At 39.0% G+C, this 22,037-nt stretch overlaps 1 protein-coding gene across 1 annotated transcript in view; it reads right to left on the minus strand.

Annotated features, from left to right (window-relative positions):
- pla2g4f.1 (phospholipase A2, group IVF, tandem duplicate 1) overlaps nucleotides 1-22,037 on the minus strand; it is a 31,805-nt gene that overhangs the window by 8,407 nt on the left and 1,361 nt on the right. Inside the window, exons 2-21 of the mRNA XM_044213497.1 lie at nucleotides 19,674-19,746; nucleotides 18,377-18,513; nucleotides 15,667-15,798; nucleotides 14,588-14,622; nucleotides 14,434-14,473; nucleotides 10,252-10,324; nucleotides 9,830-9,966; nucleotides 9,499-9,630; nucleotides 8,905-8,945; nucleotides 8,729-8,771; nucleotides 7,964-8,018; nucleotides 6,091-6,215; nucleotides 5,699-5,803; nucleotides 5,158-5,192; nucleotides 4,365-4,503; nucleotides 2,980-3,116; nucleotides 965-1,187; nucleotides 729-846; nucleotides 281-418; nucleotides 82-189 (exon numbers count right to left, since the gene is read on the minus strand). Coding sequence (XP_044069432.1) covers nucleotides 82-189; nucleotides 281-418; nucleotides 729-846; nucleotides 965-1,187; nucleotides 2,980-3,116; nucleotides 4,365-4,503; nucleotides 5,158-5,192; nucleotides 5,699-5,803; nucleotides 6,091-6,215; nucleotides 7,964-8,018; nucleotides 8,729-8,771; nucleotides 8,905-8,945; nucleotides 9,499-9,630; nucleotides 9,830-9,966; nucleotides 10,252-10,324; nucleotides 14,434-14,473; nucleotides 14,588-14,622; nucleotides 15,667-15,798; nucleotides 18,377-18,513; nucleotides 19,674-19,746 — 2,026 coding nt within the window. The remainder of the gene's footprint in view (nucleotides 1-81; nucleotides 190-280; nucleotides 419-728; nucleotides 847-964; nucleotides 1,188-2,979; nucleotides 3,117-4,364; nucleotides 4,504-5,157; nucleotides 5,193-5,698; nucleotides 5,804-6,090; nucleotides 6,216-7,963; nucleotides 8,019-8,728; nucleotides 8,772-8,904; nucleotides 8,946-9,498; nucleotides 9,631-9,829; nucleotides 9,967-10,251; nucleotides 10,325-14,433; nucleotides 14,474-14,587; nucleotides 14,623-15,666; nucleotides 15,799-18,376; nucleotides 18,514-19,673; nucleotides 19,747-22,037) is intronic.

Here is a 22,037-nt window from a genome sequence, read left to right on the forward strand (position 1 = left end):
GATAATTATAGAAACACCAGCCTTATTCTTTAATTTGTCTAATTATGTGTTTTGGTGCACTATAAAATAAAGTAGCTGTACCTATGTTGTTGACATCTGGTCCAAGCCAGGGGGTCCAAGAAGGCTGAGACCCAGTAGCATGCGTCCACAGCTGGGTCAGGTTGATAGAAAAGGCACTGCTCCATATTCCTGATAGTGTTGAAAAAAACAAACATTGGATTACTTTAAATTGGTACTGTAGTGGTGTGCATTGACATTGCAACAGAAACAATGGTCTTACCCATTAGATAGGGGATGCGGACTTCTGGGAGTTTCTTGATGATATGACCAAGGAAGAACTCACTACCGAAGTCCTCAGTTCGGACAAATGCCCCGTACTTCTGGATGCCTACTTCATAGGGGGTGAACTCACACCACTCTTTAAACAAGATTTGTTACAGTATTAGGAGAACAATTTCAATCATTCTTTCAAAATTTTCAGTTATAATTCCTTATGTTATCAGTCTGGTCCTGCTGAATATTCACAAATGCCTACAGTTGGAATCAATTCAATATTTATTTCAGTTGCAAAATTAGGGATATATTTCATATGACAGCAACCCTGCACTGATAGGTTTCACTTCAGTTCCACGTGATCAAACCTGCAGTTGTGTCAATATAGTCCAGCTATCAACATTTACATTTGATACGCTGTAAATGTCCTTGTTAATATCTTCCAGGGTATTTACCAGCTTCCGATACACAGCCCTTTACCCCATCCTTCATATTGACAGCAGTGTATATGGGGAAAGGGTTTTGGCCTTCATTCACTGCTCTCTGCTGCTCAGACAGGGGACTGGTGACTTTCTGTAATTCCAACCACATATAATAAATATTATTTGAAAGAAATGTTTGTCTTTGCACCCTGATTTTAAGCTTTCAAAATTAGATGTAATTTAAAGTGATAACACAAAGTGCTGCTTACTTTCCCAAAGACAAGATGCTCAAGGATCAGGCCAGCCATATCAATGAGTGACACAATGTAACCCTCGTTCCCTTTCTCTGCCATTTCTTCACTGTAATATTGCAGTTTCTCAGGAGAGAAGGCACTCAGGGTGCTCTTGGTCATCTGTTTCTTCGCTGCTGAGATGATGCTGTCCATGTCCTTCTGTGACCAGTTAGCTTCCTGATACAGAGTAGACATAGCCCTGTTCACATGGGAAATAATAGTGTTTAAAGGGGACCTATTATGCTTGTCATATATATAATGTTACAATGTTGGCTGTTCATATTAAAAGTAGCCAAAGTTTCAAATAATGAGATAAACGTATGTAAAAGTAATCCATGTGAGGACAAAGCTCAGGCTTCAGACTGCTCTGAATACTAGGTTTTTAACGTTTTTTTCTACTTTCGAGGCTTTACTAGAAATGTAAACAACACTCCTGCAAAGTCCGGGGTCAGCTAAACTGAAAGGACCACTAGCTGCACGGCTAACAGCAGCTAATGTTACAGTTACTTTAAAGCTAGCTCTCCATCAGGAAACTCCGTAAATCACAGAGTTGAGGCAGAGCAGCCGAATGACATCAGAGGGAAAACCTGAAAATATTAGGGATGGGGGCCTTAAAAAGACAGGAGCTAAAACAGCTTTTTTCAGACAAAGGATGAACTGAGGGTCTGCATAAAGGGCCAGTATAAGATAAATAATGATTTTTTTCAATTGTGAATCATGCAAAGCTACTCTAGTGGAATCCCAGAATACAAATATAGAGCTGGTAATTAGCATAATAGGTCCCCTTTAAAGGGGTACAATTATCTAAAAACAATGTATATAACCATGCAAACTTATAATTATAATTTTATTTGAAACAAATCACATTATAGTTCAGAAGCTACAGTAACAGAATGAGGCTAAACAGGACTCTTTCAAATTGAGTGCATTACTGGTTAAAGGTTGGAAATTACACTTTGTTAACTAGTGGAATAAACAGCTGTACTAACTCATCTCCCATGCATTCTGGTACCACATGGCTGTCTACCCTGTCCCCAGGTCAACAGTGGAGTTAGCAGTGATATAGTCTATATAGTGCAGTACATAGAAAGTTGGGCCTTTCTAATCCGGATAAAATGGGAAACCCAATACATTGCTCTGGTTCTTCCTGCTGAGGTTTTTGACTAGTACTAAGAGTTGAGCTGTTGAGAATGTATGGAAGATTTAACTTGCCTAATTAAAAACAAATCAAACAAAGAAATAAAGTGAAATACAATACACACATGTTATATGCATTTCCTTTTTTGTATGCATTTAATATGTCATAATTAAATGAAAAACAAATGTAAAAGGACAAATATTTAGCTTTTTGTCTTTAATAATTGAATAAATAGTTTTTCATTGTGACATGAATTTTCCATGCCACATTTAAATCAAATCACAACACAGAAAACAAAGTGAAGAGGTGTATTGCATTTCAGTGTCGTCCAGTAGAAAGTAGTATAGCCCTGGCAATACTACATACAAAGCATTGTAATTAGTTTTCATGAGGAGGTGCAGGGGAGCTTTATCTTTTTGAGATGCAGACACGTTGTCCATGTCAATATCAACGGTCTAATCCCAGTTTGGGGGCGGGACTATAGACACAGTTTATCATTGCTGATGGCAGCCATGACAGACAGACTTTCACATTAAAACCGTTAAGTGAACCATTGTGTATTGTTTTATCTTTGTTTGATTTGTTTTTAATTAGGTATTTTAGATCTTCCACAGAAATGAAGCAACTGTACCATCTAACCAAATAAAAGAAGAAATTAAGTCTTCACTGTGGGCCTCTCAGCTGATTTGGTGCCTTCCTTTCTAATTTGTGGTTCAATCCCCAACATAAAACAATGGTATATTCTGCTTTCTAGCAAATTTAAGGGATTGCTTTTCTTTGCCCTACTGCCAATGTAAGGTGAGAAGATTGATATCAGGACAACTGACTGATATAACTCAACTGGTTCACTTACCATGTGGATCCAGAAACACCAGTGATGTAACTGACAGTATCCAGGACCCCTATATCCTTCAGGCCCCTCAGACTACCAAGCAGTCCTGTCATTGCTCTGGCCCCTCCCCCTGAAGCCACCAGTGCTATTGTTGGCACCTGGACAGAGGATAGAGAGGTGTGGCTCTAGCAGCTCCGTGAGACAATACTTCGACTAAGTGGTACTTTAAACCAAATGCTAATGAATGCATGCTAACATGCTGAAAATGGCAATAATAACATGATGATATGTAGTAGGTAATGTTTCATGTTTACTATGGTCACCGTCTTAGTTTAGCATGTTAGCATGCAAACATTTGCTAATTAGCACAAAACACAAAGCACAGCTGAGGCTGATTGGAATGTCTTTAGTTCGGCAGGAATTTGGTCATAAACCAAAGTTTTGGACAAATTGAAATTTTGACCTGATGAAAGATGAAAGACCTAGATGAAAAGTCACCAAAGTTATTACAATTCATCCTGTGAACATTAATGCCCGTACCAACTAATGCAACCGCAAGGGAGCACAAGCCAGTGTCTTCTTGTGCCAGTCCCAAGTCTGGATAAATGCAGAGGGTTGTGTCAGGAAGGGCATCCGACGTAAAACACATGCCAAATTAAAAATGTGAATCGTGAAGAGGATGCAGAGGACAGGGTTAGATGGAGGCACATGATTCGCTGTGGCGACCCCTGAAAGGGAACAGCCGAAAGGAAAAGAAAGAAGAAGACCAACCATCGTCATCATTCATCCATCTGACTGATGAACTGACATTGCCATCCATAGATGCCGAACCAATAGCATTGCTAAAAATGACACATTACATCGGTGTCCTATAACTCATAATTTGACTATGCTATATTATATTCAGGGATACAAGACATTGCATATATGCATGAATAATGTACTGTATGGTACATATGCAACATTGTGGTCAGTTTGGTGTGGAAGAATTCTACCATGTGTAGATAAAATAGACTTCTAGTTCCAACTACTCAAAGAACATTTACCCCATTCACACACATAAGCTAACTGTTCATCAGTTGAAACACCAAAGGCACAGCCCTCAGGAACAATTTGGGCTTCAGCATAAGCTGGGGGAAGTCAGGATCAAACCACTGATTCCGATTCACAGACGACCCGCTCTACCACTAATCCACAGCCGCCCATGCATGTGACTGTGTTGGTGTAGAGTGCATGATGTTCCTGTTACATATGTTGGTCTTAACCTCTGGCCCACTGCATAATATTGTTTTTTTATTTATGAGAAAAATTCTTAGCAAATTGACATTGGGTAGGGAATAAGGGTACAAGGGCAAATACAATTTTTTTTTTTTTTAAAGTAACAATGTGAAAGAGTTACAATCTACCTTTTTAGGATCAGGTTGAGAGCCGAGGCCTAAAAGCTTCTGCAAAGCCTGTGCCACTACAACTTTCCTCTTCTTCAGATACTCTTTCTCTTGAGGTGCAATGTCAAAGTCCAGCCGCACTGCAAAATGCTGCTCCTCACTGTGGATTTACAAGGTAAAAGCAAGTGTAACATAACACAAAAGCTAAAAAGCATTGTTTCACTGACCTCTTCTGGTTGAGTTGAAGTTTGTTGCACCCCTGAGCACTTACAGTATCAATGCTGGCTATGGTCAGATGGATGCCCCTTAAACTGGGGCTGTTTTCATGGTTTGGTCGAGGCCCCTTAGTTCCAATGAAGGGAAATCTTAATGCTAAATCATACAATGATATATTAGACAATAGTGTTCTTCCAACTTTGTTGCAACAGTTTGGGTTTGGCCCTTTCCTGTTTCAACATGACAATGGCCCTGTGCACAAAGCCAGCTCCATAATGGCTTTCCAGTTTGGTGTGGAAAAATTTGACTGTCCTGTACAGACATGAGACCTGACCTCAACCCCATCCAACACTTTTGGGATGAACTGGAACACCAACATCAGTGGTCAACCTCACTAATATTCTTGTGGCTGAATGGGAGCAAGTCCCTGCAGTCAGGTTACAAAATCCAGCCTTCCCAGTAGAGTGGAGGCTGTTATAGCAGCAGATTGATGCCCATGGTTTTGGAATGAGGGGTTCATCAATCACATACAGGTGTAACATTTGGGTGTCCACATACTTTTGGATATACTGTATAGTGGAAGTAGGAAGCACCTTACCCTTCATGTGTTTCCACATCTAAATCCACTGTGTCCTATGATAGGAAAAATGCCACATTACTATAAAACAAATATAAAACACTCATTCAACAAATAAGCATTATGGTATTCATATCCTATCTTTTGTCCTATTAATCTAACTGACCACGGTAACTTGGCCCATGGCAGGTCAGTCCCCGTGCTCTCTGGCTGAGAATAGGTATCCATCTTAACATTTTCCTGTCTTCAGCTGTCAGCAGGCAACCCGAGTTCCAGTTACAAACCACTATGTGTACAATTTTTATGTGATTGTAGCATCTTTCAAATTAATCAGATGCTTGTAGAGAAAATCCTGGTGAAAGTTCTTGCAATGTATGTGTTGCTTTTAGCTCATTCCTTGAGCCAGGGTTCCAGGATCAGACATACTGTATCTGAAGCAATTATGGAGGCATATAATTCAGCAAGGGGTCCCATAAAGGTTTGGGCTGGCCCTACCTCTTATGTTCAGCTTGTCAAAATAAAGGGACTAGTTAATCTACCTGCACACAAACTAAGTTCTTACCTGATCAATAACAAGGGACACTTTGCCTGCATGTTTGGCTGGTAGTGGCTGGAGATTTATAGAAGTTTCCATTGCCGCAACAGAGGCAAATGTATCATCAGAGGGCTGAAAGACAATGAGATAAATAACATGCCATGTTATATATTCTTTGAGATTTTGATGAGGCGGAGGTTAGTTTGTGGCAGTTATTGCAGGTGCTTAGAAGAAAGCTGCTAAGTCCTTAAAAAAGAATAACTTGAGAGTGAATGTTTCTTTCCTCTTTTTCCTTATTTCATTCCCTCATTCCTTTCTTGTATGTTAAAGGAGTGGATAAGTAGAGTTGATAGGAAACACCTTACACTGATAAAATACTTGACATCTCTCTGTTAAACAGGTAACACTAAGACACTTACTGCCACTCCTAGTTCTGTCTCCAAGTCCCTGTTGATGTAGAAACGCAGTTTTGGGGTTTCCTTTGCATTAAGAGTTTGATTCTCCTCATAGGCACCCCTCAGTTTCAGCACCTTGTCTCTAACACCTGGCGAAAAATTTGCAAGAGAACAATGTCACATGTTAATCCATGAAAACTGATAAATACCATTTTGCTGTTGCTTGATAAATCATAAGTAATAGTTATCATTGTACTACAGTCATTCATTAGTCCTGATGATGACTTCTCAAAAGATTCTTGATGTTTGTTATTTGTTGTCTGTCCCTTGGTCATACTGTTTTCTTCCACAGCCTGTTGAGCTTGCAAAAACTGAGAGGGTCTGCAAATTTAAAAAAGACTAAACAGCCACACTTAAGCCTGGTTTATGCTCGACGCAGCGTCCCTGGCATGAGGGTCCACAGGCCAAAAATGATGTCATTGCACCTTGCGCGTAGAGCCGCTATAAAGCTGTTGCGGCAGTTGGTCATACACCTCTGAATTTTTGTAACTAGGGGCCCCAGGCGCGCAGTGTGCTTTTCTTTCAACATGGACGCCAAAGATAAACTGGCCAAGCAGGTTCGCCTCTACAAACACCTCTACCAACCTTTTTTGAGAGACCACAGGGACAGCAAAATGACAATGTCAATGTATGGAGAGAGATCGCCACCACCACTAGGATTCATCTTCTGGGGACCATGAATATCTGTGCATAATTTCATGGAAATCTATCCACTCTTCTTCATCACCTGCTGTAAAACACCACAGCACCCCCTACTGTGTCAAAGAGCAATGGCAACACCCGCACAGATAAGATAGCAACCCGTGTATGCATAAAATAATTTTTGTGCACACAGCCGCAGAGACTTTTGGGGCATGGATAGACCGGAGATTATGCAAGACCTTAAAGGTGGGGTATGCGATTCTGGAGAAATCTAATACCATGACAAATACCATGATATAGAGCGAATAGTGACACAGCAAGTAATGTAACTATAGTAAGCTAGGTTGTGGGTAAGTTTAGCTAGGTTATGGGTTAGCAAACTGTCCCTACAGATGCTGCTGTGAAGCTAACAGCCTGAGAGGAGAAGATTTCCCAGAGCCAGCAAAGCAGCTCCAGACAGCGATACTCACAACTCTCCTGCTACTATAGCAAACATCACAACAACAGTGTATCTTGGCAAACTAGAAAGTAAGCTGAATGTTACCTGACGCACAAATCATGGCTGGAATGGCTGGAATAGGTTGTGTGGTTGTGTCCCATTTACAGAGCGAGGGATGTGTGCAAAAACCGGAATTTTTTTCACCGCACACACTGAACGGACAGCTAGCAGACCGTGAGGAGATATTAGCTGAATTTGACCAAAAGACGTGTATTAGATTAGAATCGCATACCCCACTTTTAAAGTTGATATGGCAAACTTGTTAGCAAACAGTAGAATTTTTATACATCCAGCAGGTACAGAGCAACACTAACATTCATTTGGTGTTGTGTCTCCGGAAACCTGGTGATTGTAAATCTAATATTCACTCTCCTTTTAGCTCCTGTTTGGTCTTTACCAATACAATAGGGAAATATCTGGTTCTTTAGTTGCTGAATGCTCCACTATGTTCACCTGCTCTTCACTAACTTTATATTTTGTCTTCTGTGCTCCTTTGCTGAAAAAAGCTGCCTACTGCTGGAAACAGCATTTATGAGAGCTGTGTTGGTGAACCAAAACACTAAAGTTACGGGCTGTTGAGTGATAATTCACTGTGGTTTCAAATAGTGCAATGAGATAACTTTTGTTATGACTTGGCGCTATATGAATAAAATTGAAAAAAACGTATTGAATATAACATAATTGTAGCCTACATACAGCTATTGCTTAGTAGCTTGTCAACGTCGATATCCAGTGCAGTGAATGGGGAAGCCTGGAAGACACAAAGAGACATCAGTTACTCTGGTTAGAGCAGTGGCTCTCAAACTGGGGCCAATGATGGGGGAGCTTTTTGTCTTGTCTTGAACTTTTTTCAGCTTCTGAACGGGGGCATGATAGTAAACATTTGAGAAACACTAGTTTACACATGCTACAGGATCCCACTTAAATGCACTGCTTAATTTCCATGTCAAATTATGTTTGGCTTTACATTGAAATTTATGGGATTGTGTGACCTTAGATGCCTGGCTTCCTGTTGATTCCCTGTTGCATTTAATCACTTATAAACAAGGACAATACTTGTCTCATTGAGCTAGTTAGATGGCTGTTTACACACTTGCTACATGAACACTTACAAAATGACATGAGTCAGTGTCCAAATGTGACAGTGGATGCTCGGCCATCTTTTTTGTAGTTGTAATATCATTTCAATTACTTCTCACCAACAACATGCAGAATGTTATAGATTTCAGCTTCAAGTATTAATGCCAACCTTTTGATGCAATTAAAAAATCTTACTGCAGTTGTCTTAAGCCAGTGCAGAGGTGTATAGTGGGTGTTTATTTTCAAATTACTTATAAGATTCAAGTCAGATTGTCAGAATACACATGTTAGCAGGTTTAGTTGTCACCCTGCTGTGAGAAGTTTGGCTCCTGGAGTGTATTTATTTAGGTGTACAAGCTGATGCCATGTCAGAAGTCTTACCACGAGGATGCCATTAGTGAGATATTCACAAGGGGGGTCCTCACTACAAAAAGATACACATTATTTATTTTGAACCAGATCAAATGGTGTATTAGAAGAACTAAAGGAGGAGCAAATGTCTGTAAATATTTTGCAAGAAAGCAAAGTAAAACCAGCAATATAAAAAACTCAGTTACCTCTGAAGTAGCTCAAACTCTATTAGAAGTTTGTCCTCTGTCTATAAAAAAGTGGACAAGGGAATAACCTTCAATTATAATCATTTGCTTAATGGCCATATTGTAAGTACACACACAAGTAAAATAAGCAAGAACATGACATACACATGGAAATAACTTTTCCTCTTCTGACCGAGTACAGCTGGTCACAGATCTGTCATGATTTTGGGGTTTTGTCCTGTTATTTCCTGTTTTATTTTGTAATACTCTCCCTCCCTCTTGTGTCCGTTAGTTTTGCTTCCTGTCTTTGATTGCTTTCATTGTTTTCACCTGTGCCAGTTGGTTCCACCTGTGTCTCATTGTCTCCCCTACCTGAGTGTATTTAGTCTGTGTCCTTCCTTTATTCTGTGTCAGATTGTCGTTGTATCCGTGTCGAGCATCTTGAACTACCTTTACCTGCCAGTAAGCTCTATTAAATCACTTAAATCATAGTATAGCCTCCTCTGCATTTGGGGCCTTTCCTGTTTGCCAACATCGTAACAAGATCAGGCCTAATCCAAAATGCATTAAAATCACTGTTGTAGAGGTTTTTCTATATTTTCTTGTTGCGTTTACCTCAGGGTTTATGGTGAAGACCTTGGTCTCCTTCTTCCCTATTGTGAGGTTGCTGATGTCAAACAGAAGTGTGGAAATTAGGTCATCCCGCGCCATGGTGTCCTCATCATACATCTTGATCTCTAAAATGCTCTGGGGAAACAGAAGAGCTCACTGCTGGTTTTTACTATTCTTTGCAAAATGAAGTAGTTATTGGCTATTAAAAATGTAGCAAAAAATGACTAAAATGTTGCAATTTGAATATTAATGTACTTGCTACACCAGTGACGAAAGACTAGGTGAACTAGTTCTTTTCAGGATGGCCTGAACAACAGAAAGTGAGTAGACTCACTTTAACATGGGTAGGGACCCTGAAGGTAAAAAGTTCATTCCATTCTGGGTTGTTACTGTTTGACACAGTTTTTGTGCGGTAGGTTCTTGCCGTTGCCGTGGGGAGAGAGAGAATGACATAGCAGTCAGATTCAGACCCTGTTAACACAGGACAAGCATCAGTTTCAGTTATGCAATGATAAAGCACTACCCACGATATGTTTCACTTTAATGTGAAAAGGTTTTAAAATGAAACAGGTGAAAATTATTTAAAGTAAAATTATAGAGTACGGTCTAGACCTGCTCTATAGGAAAAGTGCAATGAGATAACTTCTGTTATGAATTGGCGCTGTATAAATACAATTGAAGTGATTCAATGTCATTCCAAAACATACACAGCACAAATGTTACTTAAAAATCATGTCAAGTGCAAGCAATACTTACAGTAATCTTTGGAGTGACATTGTTTTGCTCTCAGTATGGTGACATTCAAGATCCAGTAGGAGACAGCTTCCTTCTGTTGAATGAGTGGGGGGAAAAAAGCAGTTATAACGAGACTTACACCATTTGCGCAACTTGCTCTTCTGTTCTGGTAGACTGTATTTTGTTGATGCAAATTCCCGCCCCTGGAAAAGTGCATTGGAACTCTTGCTTGATTGTTTTAGACAAAACTGCCAAAATCACATGGAGGAAAGCCCAGAGCAGTTGTTGTGATCAACATATGTAAATTGTTCCCTTGATTAGTGAAATGGTCCAACAGCAAATGTCAAGTATTTACATGATCATGAGCGGCAAAACCCCAACGATGACCCATTTTGTTGAGTCATCACAAATATAAACCATAATTAAATAATATTTGTATACTTCAGTATAGAAAATAAGTTAAATAGTTTTCTTTTGTCTAAATTAAACCAGAATATGTTGTTTATGACCATCAGCCACTGTTATACTGATGGTCCTGCTTCAATGCAAAGTTTGGAAATTCCAACATATCCCTGATCTGATGGCCAGCGGATCTGACAGCCGCATGGGAACACTAGTCCATTACTGTCCATCCTTTACCATTCTCTGGAATAAATTACTTCAGGTCTCCATTAATCCAACAATACGTGACGTTGTGCACATGGAGTGAGAGTCAACAGCCACACTAGTGACTGAGTACAGCTGAGATTGATGGGAATGTCAATAGTTTTGCAGGTATTTGGTCATAAACCAAAACATTGGAGAAACTGAAATTTTGATCTGATGGTAGGATTAATTTCCTCCGACCTGCACGATCAGAACACAGACTGCACAGCCAAGACTGCATTTTCAACATCGGAATCACAACTTTTCCCAGCCGGGCTCATCAGCTAAGAATTCGCTAGCTAACAAAGCAGCACACCCAACAACTCCTCTCATTCAAAGACTGGTAACGTTGAACTGGGCCTAGCATAGCATGGCTGAGGACAGGATTGCTAAATTTTGTCAGTGTACTGTACATGTATCAAAGCAATATCAACAAAACAATTTTGTTAAATATTTTTGCCAAAACTAATATAAAAGTAGTACTGATATTCTTTTACTAATATTTAATATGTGATTTGCAACCAAATCAGTATTGATAACAACCTCTTCTATATAGAAATTTGAAATCCTTCAACTTACTAGCTATTGATGCTAATTTTGGTTATAGTGATTAATCCCCACTGGAACACTGCACTCCCAGAATGCAGGGTTACTTGTGGTTCCTAGAGTCTCCAAAAGTAGAATGGGAGCCAGAGCCTTCAGCTATCGAGCGCCTCTCCTGTGAAACCAGCTCCCAGTTTGGATTCGAGAGGCAGACACCCTTTCCACATTTAAGAGTAGGCTTAAGACTGTCCCCTTTAATAAAGCTTATAGTTAGGGTTGGCTCAGGTGAGCCCTGAACCATCCCTTAGTTATGCTGCTATAGGCCTAGGCTCAGATGCACTGAGCTCCTCTTCTCCCTCTCTATCTGTACGCATTCTTATCCCATTAATGCATGTTGCTAACTCGACATCTTTTCTCTCCCGTAGTTTTGTGCTTTCTTGTCTCTCTCCTCTATCCTTCTGTCGCTTTCTGCAGGTATTTCTGCCTCTGGAGCTGTGGAGTCTGGATCTATGATTGCAAGCAACTTACTGCCCCCATGTTACTTACTGCTGGAAAGGTGGAGTTAATAAGATCTGGTATTACCCCCAACCCTGCCTTTTTAGATGTGGATCACCCGCTCAGGGATTATTTGAGTAATTTTTCTGCTATGACTCTGCCTGAACTCACAGACATCATGTCTCTTATGAGATCATCCTCCAGCCCTCTGGACAAAATCCCAACTAGGTTTTTATTGGAAGATATGCATTTTATTTTGCCCCTTTTGCTAATTATTTTTAACAGCTTGCTGTCTACAGGCCACATCCCAGATTTATTTAAAATTGCTTGTGTCCAGCCAGTCCTAAAATAACCAGGGATTGATCCCACCCTCCTGGACAACTATCGTCCAATCTCCAAACTGCCTTTTATTTTGAAGATTCTCGAAAAACTTGTATCTAAGCAGCTTCTTGCTGCTGTGGAAAACAGTAGTACCTTTGAAAAGTTCCAATCTGGTTTTCGTCAGCACCACAGCACTGAGACAGCTCTTTTCAAAGTCACTAATGACCTTTTAAGAATGCAGACAAAGGCATGTGCTCAATTCTTGTGCTGATGGACTTAAAGTGCTGCCTTTGACACAATTGATCATGGCATTCTTTTAGATAGACTAATGCACTGGGTGTGCATATCTGGCACTGCGCTAGACTAGTTATCATATTTGTCCAATAGGAACTTCTGTGTCACCATTAATAACTACATGTTATCCTTTTCCCATATCAAGTACAGTGTGCCACAAGGTTCAATTCTGAGACCAATACTGTTCTCCTTATACATGCTTCCTTTGGGTGATGTCATCCGCAGACATGGGATTTCTTTTCATTGTTATGCTGATGACACTCAGTTGTACCTCCCTGTAAAGCCCACTGACCTTAGTACGCAGAGTTCTCTGCAGGACTGCCTGTCTGACATAAAAAATTGGATGTCGATAAATTTTCTACAGCTCAACGCAAATAAAAGTGAAATCCATGTTATTGGGCCCCAACACATCACTAAACAAATACTGCCATCTACTGGTAACCTGTCACAACATATCAAGCCTGTTGCAAGAAATCTTGGTGTCCTGTTTGATAGCAATTTATGTTTTGAGCAACATATCACTAAGCTTGTCCAATCATGTTTTTATCATCTCAGAAACATTGCAAAATCCGATCTATTTTAAATTTTAGTGATGCAGAAACTGTTGTACATGCGTTTATCTCCTCACGCCTCGATTATTGTTACAGCACTTGTCTTAATCAAAAAACTTTGAAACAACTGCAGACTGTACAGAACTCAGCTGCTAGGCTTTTAACCAGTACCTAGAGGTACAATCCCATCACACCTGTTTTAGCCTCTTTACATTGGCTCCCTGTTTGTTTTAGGACTTTAAGATCTTGTTGATTATTTTTAAGGCTCTTCATGGCCTGGCTCCAGATTATATTTTAGACCTTTTAATCCCTTTATGAACCCTGAAGATCTCAAACCGTAGTTTGAGATCTTCAGGCAGGTCTGTTCCTGAGTCCAGGGTGAAATCTAAGGGGGACAGAGCTTTTGCCACCATGGCCCCAAGGCTCTGGAACAACTTGCCTGAAGAAATTAGGTTGTCTGAGTCACTGTCTTCTTTTAAGTCTCTTCTCAAAACGCATTTTTATCAGAAAGAATATCCTGATCTTACCTGAGCTGTTTATTTTATTGTTGTCATGTATTTTATTTATTTTATATTTTATCATTCACTGTGGTATTATATTTCTCTCTTTGTGAAGCACTTTGTACTTTGTTTTGATAAGTTTTCTATAAATAAACTTTTATTTTTTATTATTTTATTATTGTTACTGCTCAACACCTGCTGCTACAGTTATTATTATTATTAGTCTTATTATTATTATTACTATTTTTATTTAATATATTATTACCATTACCATTTCTACTGCATTGTGCTACTGTATGTATATTCTCTCTCTCTCTCTCTTACTCTCACTCTCACCGGTTGAAGCAGATGGCTGCCCACCCAGAACCTGGTTCTGCTTGAGGTTTTTGCCTGTTAAAAGGGAGTTTTTCCTTACCACTGTCGCCATGTGCTTGCTCATGGTGGGAATTGTTGGGTCTCTGCTAATAATATTATACAGAGTACGGTCTTGACCTGCTCTATGTGAAAAGTGCCCTAAGATAACTTCTGTTATGGTTTGGTGCTATATAAATAAAACTGAATTAAAATTGAATTGAAAGTTTGTTGAAATGCAGCTGTGGTGGGCCTGATCACAGGTAACAATGGCCTACCTAAAGGAAGTAGAGGAAGAGCTTCTACCCGGAGACCACTACGATCCTAAATTAGGTCACTGCCTAAGACTTGGGGAGGGGTACCTTATATGATTACATGTGACAAATAAACTTGATTGATTGATTTGCTAAATATGGATATATGAACCTCTCACTAATTTTCTTTTAGCGCTTGGTTACTAGAGTCACATTGTTTTTAGCGGGGTGTGTATGTAGAGACCTTACCACCAAGGGGGCATGTTTGAGGTGAACAACTTTCTTCTCACTAAAAAAATAAAACACAAATAATTTCAAACTCATGTCAAGGCTAAATATTTTAAACTAAAACATAAAATTAAATAAAAGCAAAGAAATTCAGGAAATTATGAAAAACATTTACCTTTCCAGCAGCTCAAAAGCTATCCAGAGTTTACCCTTTGACCACAGAGAAGAGGGCAGGAAAATATGTTAATGTGTGAGAATGGAAACAAAATAGTGCTGCACAACAGCTACTACAAAAGACAGTAATGGTATCATATCCAGGTATGAATCCAATAAACTTTTTTTGTACAAGTATGCAGTATGCAGATTTATGGATTGCCTCTCAAAGTACAGTTTGGGGGTTAAGTGCCTTGCTGAAGAGCACCTAAATGATGGTACTGTTGGAAGACCCCCTAGCAAACCAGCAGCAGTTTCTAGTGAACCAACCAGGACATGATCCCTCATGTTACAGAAACATTTTGAGGTAAAAAGTGGCAACTCATTTTAACCACTGGAGGCCAAGCAAAACCAGGTTGACTTTCACATTTGTGCTGTGCATTTGTGTTAAACTGTTGCATTTCATAACATTGTGTTTGATGTGAGCATTGCTTTTACAATGAGGGGTCCAAAAGTTCTGGTAAAACCAAAATTCATTCGCGCCAGCGTTGAACACATACCCCCAGACACCTCCCACAGTCCATTCCTCCTGAAGCGTGCCAGCCGGAGGTGTCTGGATCTGGCACAAACCCATCACCCATGTCTTGGTGGTGTTGATTCTTGATAGCTCGTCACAGGCATCTCGCAGATCACCCAGGAATTTTTTTTAACCCCTAACCCTTTTACTTATGACCAATCCATTCATTCAATCCATTCATTGGTTAGGACTAACTCCACCCTCTCGTCTCTCATTGTTTCAGGCTAACTCTTCTCTTCTTCTCCCGTTGGCTTGGGCTAGCTCCACCCACGTCCTCTCATTGGTCGGGGATTTCTGATTTCTGATTGGAGGACCGCTTGTAGGTGGGGCGGGGCACTAGGTCTAAGTGAACTAGATCAAAGGTAATCATCAGTCATTTTGACAAAGTGTTGCATATTACTCTCTTCTGTTTGTACTGTTTCAAAGTTGCTTTGCTGTTGTCTGCCAGACTTCCAATCAATTAATACTTGCATTATCATGCAAATGTTTATAGATGCTGCGGCTGTATGTTTGATTTTTTTTACCTCAGGGTCTACGATGAATTCCTTGGTTTCCTTCTTTCCCACAGTCAGGCTGCTGATATCAAACTTTAGGTTGGAGATCAGGTTGTCATACTTCAGGGTGTCCTTGTCATACAGGTGTATCTCAAGAGTGTTCTGGAAATATAACAGCAGGATATAGCTTTACCAGAAACTATTTGTCATTTGTGTCCTTGAATTGACATTGTTTTCTAAGGTTTGAGGTTCATCCCTTTTTCACCTTTTAAAGGTTATTTGTTTATTTATTTATTTAGCGTTTTCCATTAACTGCATGGGTGAGTGGCCTATAGTGGGCAGCACCGTTGGCATAAAGCAACAGTGGGCAGGAGGACTCTTGACAACTTGGCCACACACACTCACACTGTCCACAACCATTAAAGTATACTTATTTGGTTCACTCTTGTTCTTGCTCTTACATTAAGGAAGTTGTGAAAGAAACTATTGCTGGTATGTGGATTCTCTTTTTGACATTTGGCATGTTAAATGTTGAAAATAAATTATGGTGCATATACAATCCAAATTTGTGGTTAATACATTACAGAATATCTTATATCTGGGGTAGTGGATAGAGTTGCTGACTTAAGTGCAGTGGGTTTGAGGCACATGATCCTTTCAAATTTTCTGTGCATATGAGTATTAACTTAATATCTTCTCTCGTGCTATTATACAGTATTTTATAATTCATGCCCAACGAAGAGTTCCTGATAGATTCCTACATAAAATCTTTCAAGAATATCACTGAAAATATGAAAGATTCTAAGGGCACACCGCCCTAGCCCTCCACACTGCCTTCCAAGCTCAACATTAACACCGCCCTGTGGGATTGGATCCTGAACTTCTTGGTGGGCAGACCCCAGGCTGTGTGGATAGGTAGCACCACAACACCGGCACCCCAAGTCAGTATGTCTCCGAGCTGGTATGACTCTTATTTTCCTCAGGCCTGAGGTCGGCAAGTAGCAATAAGGACCTTGCCTAAGGGTCCACCTAGAGCAGTCACTCCTGGATGAGTAATTAGTATAAATTAGTGTATTAGTATAATGTTATAACATTAAATAAATAGTATAATATTAATATCATAGTATAATGTCAGTATTATATAAATATAATAATTATGTAATGTTAGTATATCCATTATAATTTCATATAATAGTATAATAGTACTATATAGTTTACCACTAGTCTTAATTCCATTTGGACAATACAGCAGTTTAAGAAACACACAACCAAAAATTTATAATTTTTGTAGGGTTTGTTCCTTCATTAAATCCAAATGGTCTACATCGGTGGTTATTCTCTAATTTGTTAATGCTAAGTACTACCTTGTCAATAACCATAACCATTCATCCATAACAATGAGTTCAACATTTCGAAAGTTTACTGTAGCACGTCAACCCCTTTATAATGATTGGTAGGTTCACAAAAAGTGACGTTCGTCAAGCCCATTGACTTTATGAAAAGTTGAACATAAAACAAAAAGCACCCAATATAGCTAAATAGTCAACTAACCAAACCCAAACCTTGCTTATCTTATCCCTGCTGTCTTCTGTCTCACGGCTTCAGCTGCAAAACCTTGACTAACAGTTGAACTGGTATTGGAGGAGGATGTTGGCCGACGACGTGTCTCTCTCGCTCTTGTTTTTGTATAATGGGCTGCTCAAGCAACTGGCTAGCTTAGCCACCAGACTAAAAATAAACCTAGCTAAACTAGCAGCATTCGAGGCAATCCAGTCGGCTAAATCCAGCTGACAGCTAAGTTAATTTAAGACCTGAAAGTCTGATGACTAAAATCTTTTAACTTTTTAAAACATATAGGTAAAACAAACAGGATTCTGTCCAATCTGCACTGATCTCCGTGATCCTACGCCGAGAACGGTGTTGTAGGATACTCTGCAACTTCAACAGATGTACAATTGAGAGTATCCTGACTGGCTGCATCACTGCCTGGTAAGGCAGTTGCACCGCCCTCAACCATAAGGCATTACAGAGGGAGGTGAAAACTGCTCAGCACATCACCAGGATGAAACTTCCATCCATGGAGGACCTCTACACCCAGTGGTGCAGGAAGAAAGCTAACAGGATCATCAAAGACCCCAATCACCCATGCCACAAACTGTTTTGCCTGCTGCCGTCGGTACGGTACCGCAGCATCCAGTCCCACACCACAAAGCTCAGGGACAGGTTCCTCCCGCATGCCATAAGACCGTTGAACTCCTGAGCTCACAAGCTCATTACTGTCACTTTACTTGCATCATACTGGTACCTTATATGTGTGTGTACATATATATACAAGCTGCAAGCTATTTTACAAGCTATTAAATATCACAGTATATTTTTCATGTGCATTACCTGTTCATCTCAACTGTACACCAGTCTACCTCAGTATAAATACTTTACATATTTTATTTTATTCTATTTTATATATGTTCTATTTTATTACTATAGTTAACTTCTACACTATTTATGACTTTGACTTAGATTATCTTTTTTTCATCTCTCATTTTACTTCTGTGATTACAAGTTGTACGAGCATTGTTGGAAAGAGCCTGAGAACAAGAATTTCATTGCCAACAACTGCTTCACTGTAATTGCTGTGCATATGACAAATAAATAACTTAAAAAATGTGTAAATGTAATATCTTTCAAACTATGTTATATGTATGTTAAACTGAGCAGTTTAATTGCTCAGTGGTCTCACCTTGAGCTTGCCATTGACCTTGAAAGTAAAAGTTTCATTCCACTCTGGGTTTTTGCTGTCTGCCACAACTTTTGTCCTGTAGACTTTTGTAGATGTGGAGGGAAGACATACAGTAACATAGCAGTCTGCTTCCGACCCTGGTGTTTGAAAACATGAAAAGGATTAATAGACAGAATTAATGTAACAAGCATAGGTCATAAGATCTTTCCTGCTCCTCAGTAACTTAGTTAGCAGCCCATTCGATGAGCTTTTCTCTTGTCATCTGGGTTTCTAAATAGTACTTAATGTTGGTGTTAACGGTCCTGAAAACCTATTTTCAGGGCAGGGGTTTGTTGGAAAAACATGATGTCATAATATGTCAATCAAATCTGATGAAACCACACCCACACAGTTTTTGAGTGGAAAATTCCCAATAAATATGTTTCTTTTTTCCTTCAACTTAACTTCAACTTTGATTTTGGCTTATTTAGTCATGAATATAGAAATACTTAAAGCTAGAGTGTGGAATAAATACTAACTTTAATGAATAAAGTCCTCAGGACACCACTCTTCTTAAGGAAGAGAAATGATAGCCAAATAATTGATTCAGTCTCATAAAATACACTAAACCATCCATTTGGAACTCAAATTAATAATTTAATTTATAATTATAATCAAAATTACCATTAATAGCTAGTGGGTTGAAGGATTTGGAGTTCAACATAGAATATGTTGGCAAATTACTCACTCTTGTGTAAGTATTACCAGGGAAGGGGTAAGAAGAATAAAACCAGCGCATGCAATATTAAAGTCCCCAACCTCCCCTGGGGAAATAAATCCTAACTGAATGAGGTTTAAAACCACACAGTAAAACTACACTCTGCAGGTTGTGTGACTACTTAAGGGGATCTAAGGAAGTCATATATGGAGGTCGCCACGGTCACACTTGTGGTAAACACACACCTGAGTGGTAAACACACAGCTTCTATTGTACTTTGCAAGAAGCTGTTGTGCAATCAACTGTGCAACCAGATATGTTAAGAAAAGTTTTAACTGCTGAAGGCCAAAGAGAAAAGAAAGAGGCTGTACATGGGCAGATTATGGGACAATGGATCCAAACTGACAGTCTTCTCCACAAATATTACACAAAGTCACTTCAAACAAGCATTAGGGCCCTTCGATTTCTTGGACTGAAAACATGACATCAGTGACATCACCCCATATAGGTGGACATGAGGCAAAAGGATTTTATCGCAACATACATCAAAGTATGCATGTCACAATATGTTCATTAAGATCAAATTGATGCTATACATACAATAATCTGGAGAGAGGATGTTTTCTGCTCTCAGTAGGGTTACATTCAGTGTCCATGAGCTGACAGCTTTCTTCTGTTGAATAAAGCAAAACATGAAATCATGAGGCTATGAAACACATTTAAAGGCTAATTCCGGTATTTTTAAACCAGGGCCATATTTTTACATATTTTGGGGTCTTAATGACTAATAGGTACAAAAAGTTTTGGAAGTGGTTCAGCAGATCGCCTCAGCCGGCAGCCATGAAACAGTCTGCAGTGGCTGCAACGTAAACCTGGGGGGAAGAGCGCCGTACCTGTGTCTTAAAAAATAACTCTTTTATTCCTCTTACCTGTGTCTTTTTAAACTTCATTATGTAAAGCACCTTGAGTTGCCTCTGTGTATGAAATGATGAATATAAATAAATTTACCTTGCCTTGTCTTATACTCTAGCAAATACAAGTAGATCAAACACAGACTAATAGACGTCTGTTTTACAAGGCCAAACGGCTAATTAAATTCTGGGCTTAAGACAATTTCCACTTTAATGTTACTTAAGTTGCTATTGTTATGAGAAAAGACAAATTAAGTTCCCATTAAGTTAAGGTGCAACTCCCCGCTCAGCTGGGCTCTCCTCACAACAACTCACTAGACCACTCACTAGTGTTTGTCAAAACACAGAGCAGAAAGGCAGGCTCTTAATCAAGGTACACAAAGACAATATCAAGTTAAAATAAAACTAAAAACTATTAGATATATCGTTTTCTTCTACACAAGGCAGCACAATGCATGTAGAACTAACAATAACAAGTGTATGTATTCAAAGTGCTCTGGAACTAAATGTAAAAAGAGTTCTCATTCAAACCCCTTTTTTGAGGGTGACAGCATCAGCTCATCAAAATGTATTCTATTCTGAGTTATTGTTTTTCAGATTTTATTCATAACATCATTTATTATCTTTTTAGTTATACTGAATATACAAATATTGCTTTTCACTTTATTCCTAAACATATGCTAGAAAAATGTTTAATGCATTTGTTGCTTTTGTAATAATTTTTGATTATACGATATGTATACAATGCTGGTTTGTGGTGTACTACTATTATCCTGAGTCAGGCTTGGAGGAGTGCACCAATCCACTTAACTGTATCTACACCTATGGGATCAGAATAACCCTGTTTCTTTAGTGACACACACCTGAGTCTGATTCCTCTATATCAGACAAAGAAACAATTTTAGCACTTTTCTTAATGTTATAAAGAGGAAAACTTTAACGAGAGAAGATGACAGTCTTGCAGGTCCTTTGAGAGATAGCACCCCTGCAATTTCACCAATAAATGGTGCAATAAAAGCATGACATCGTCAATGTCAACTCTGCCACCAAATGTCAAATGTGTATATACTCTGTATTTGCATATTTAACCCTTTCTATTGAAAATGGCTGGCTTAAATGTACTATCTAGTTGATAAAATGGTATAGCTTAAACCCCTGATCAGGAAGCAGATATCTGATGAGTGATGTTACAATGTGTTGATATAATGTGCTATAAGTTAAGTGTGCGTCAGAGTGCATCTTCTTAAGAGTCCTAGATGCACTTTGATGCCCCTCTGGCTCAGACCTCTGTTAGCCCAGGACTTGCAGCTCTAATAATTTTTCACTTGCAAATTGAAATGTGGGGTATGATGCAAAGTGGCTAAAATCATCACGAATAACTAAACACAGTAAATTAGCATTAGATGGTTATTTAATTTTCTTAGGAAAATGAGAAAACTGACTGTAACAATAAGTTATTTTGAAAGAGCCCTGTAAAACATGGTTAGTAATAAATGATTGCATGATTCCATGTTTTTAATTCATCATAAGGTGGTGCCTTGAATAAACAGGTTTTCAAATGTGAGTCTGAACAAGTGAAATGCCTTTTGTTTGAAAGAATAAATTAAACGTTGCAGTCCTCTCTTTGACTAATCAGACCAAGTTATACTGAATATAAGAGAACCATTGACCATCAAGTGCAGATAAGTAAAAAACAGTTACATGCCAATTAAGTTGAATCTCTGTTTGGGTCTCCGTCTACACAAACTTGTGTTGTGAAACCAACTATTCTTCAAAGCCACAGAAACTGAATCAGCATTTTAGGGGGAACTCCAGAGTTTCCATAGATCTCAGATATGGCAGGTTGAATTTTGGAGAAATTAGTATGAATGATACATAAACACATCAGCAATATTTACATTTTATGAAATGGCTCAGCCACTTTATAGAGTGTGGTGTTGTTTTTTAATATTTCACTCACTAGGGGAAATTTAAAGTAAAAGCTGAGTTCATCAGCTTTATCTCGTAATGCTAAGTCATACAAAATGACTTAGCACAGATTTTTGCTACAGTA

This window comes from Siniperca chuatsi, linkage group LG11 (genome assembly GCF_020085105.1).
Source record: "Siniperca chuatsi isolate FFG_IHB_CAS linkage group LG11, ASM2008510v1, whole genome shotgun sequence".
Classification (NCBI taxonomy): domain Eukaryota; kingdom Metazoa; phylum Chordata; class Actinopteri; order Centrarchiformes; family Sinipercidae; genus Siniperca; species Siniperca chuatsi.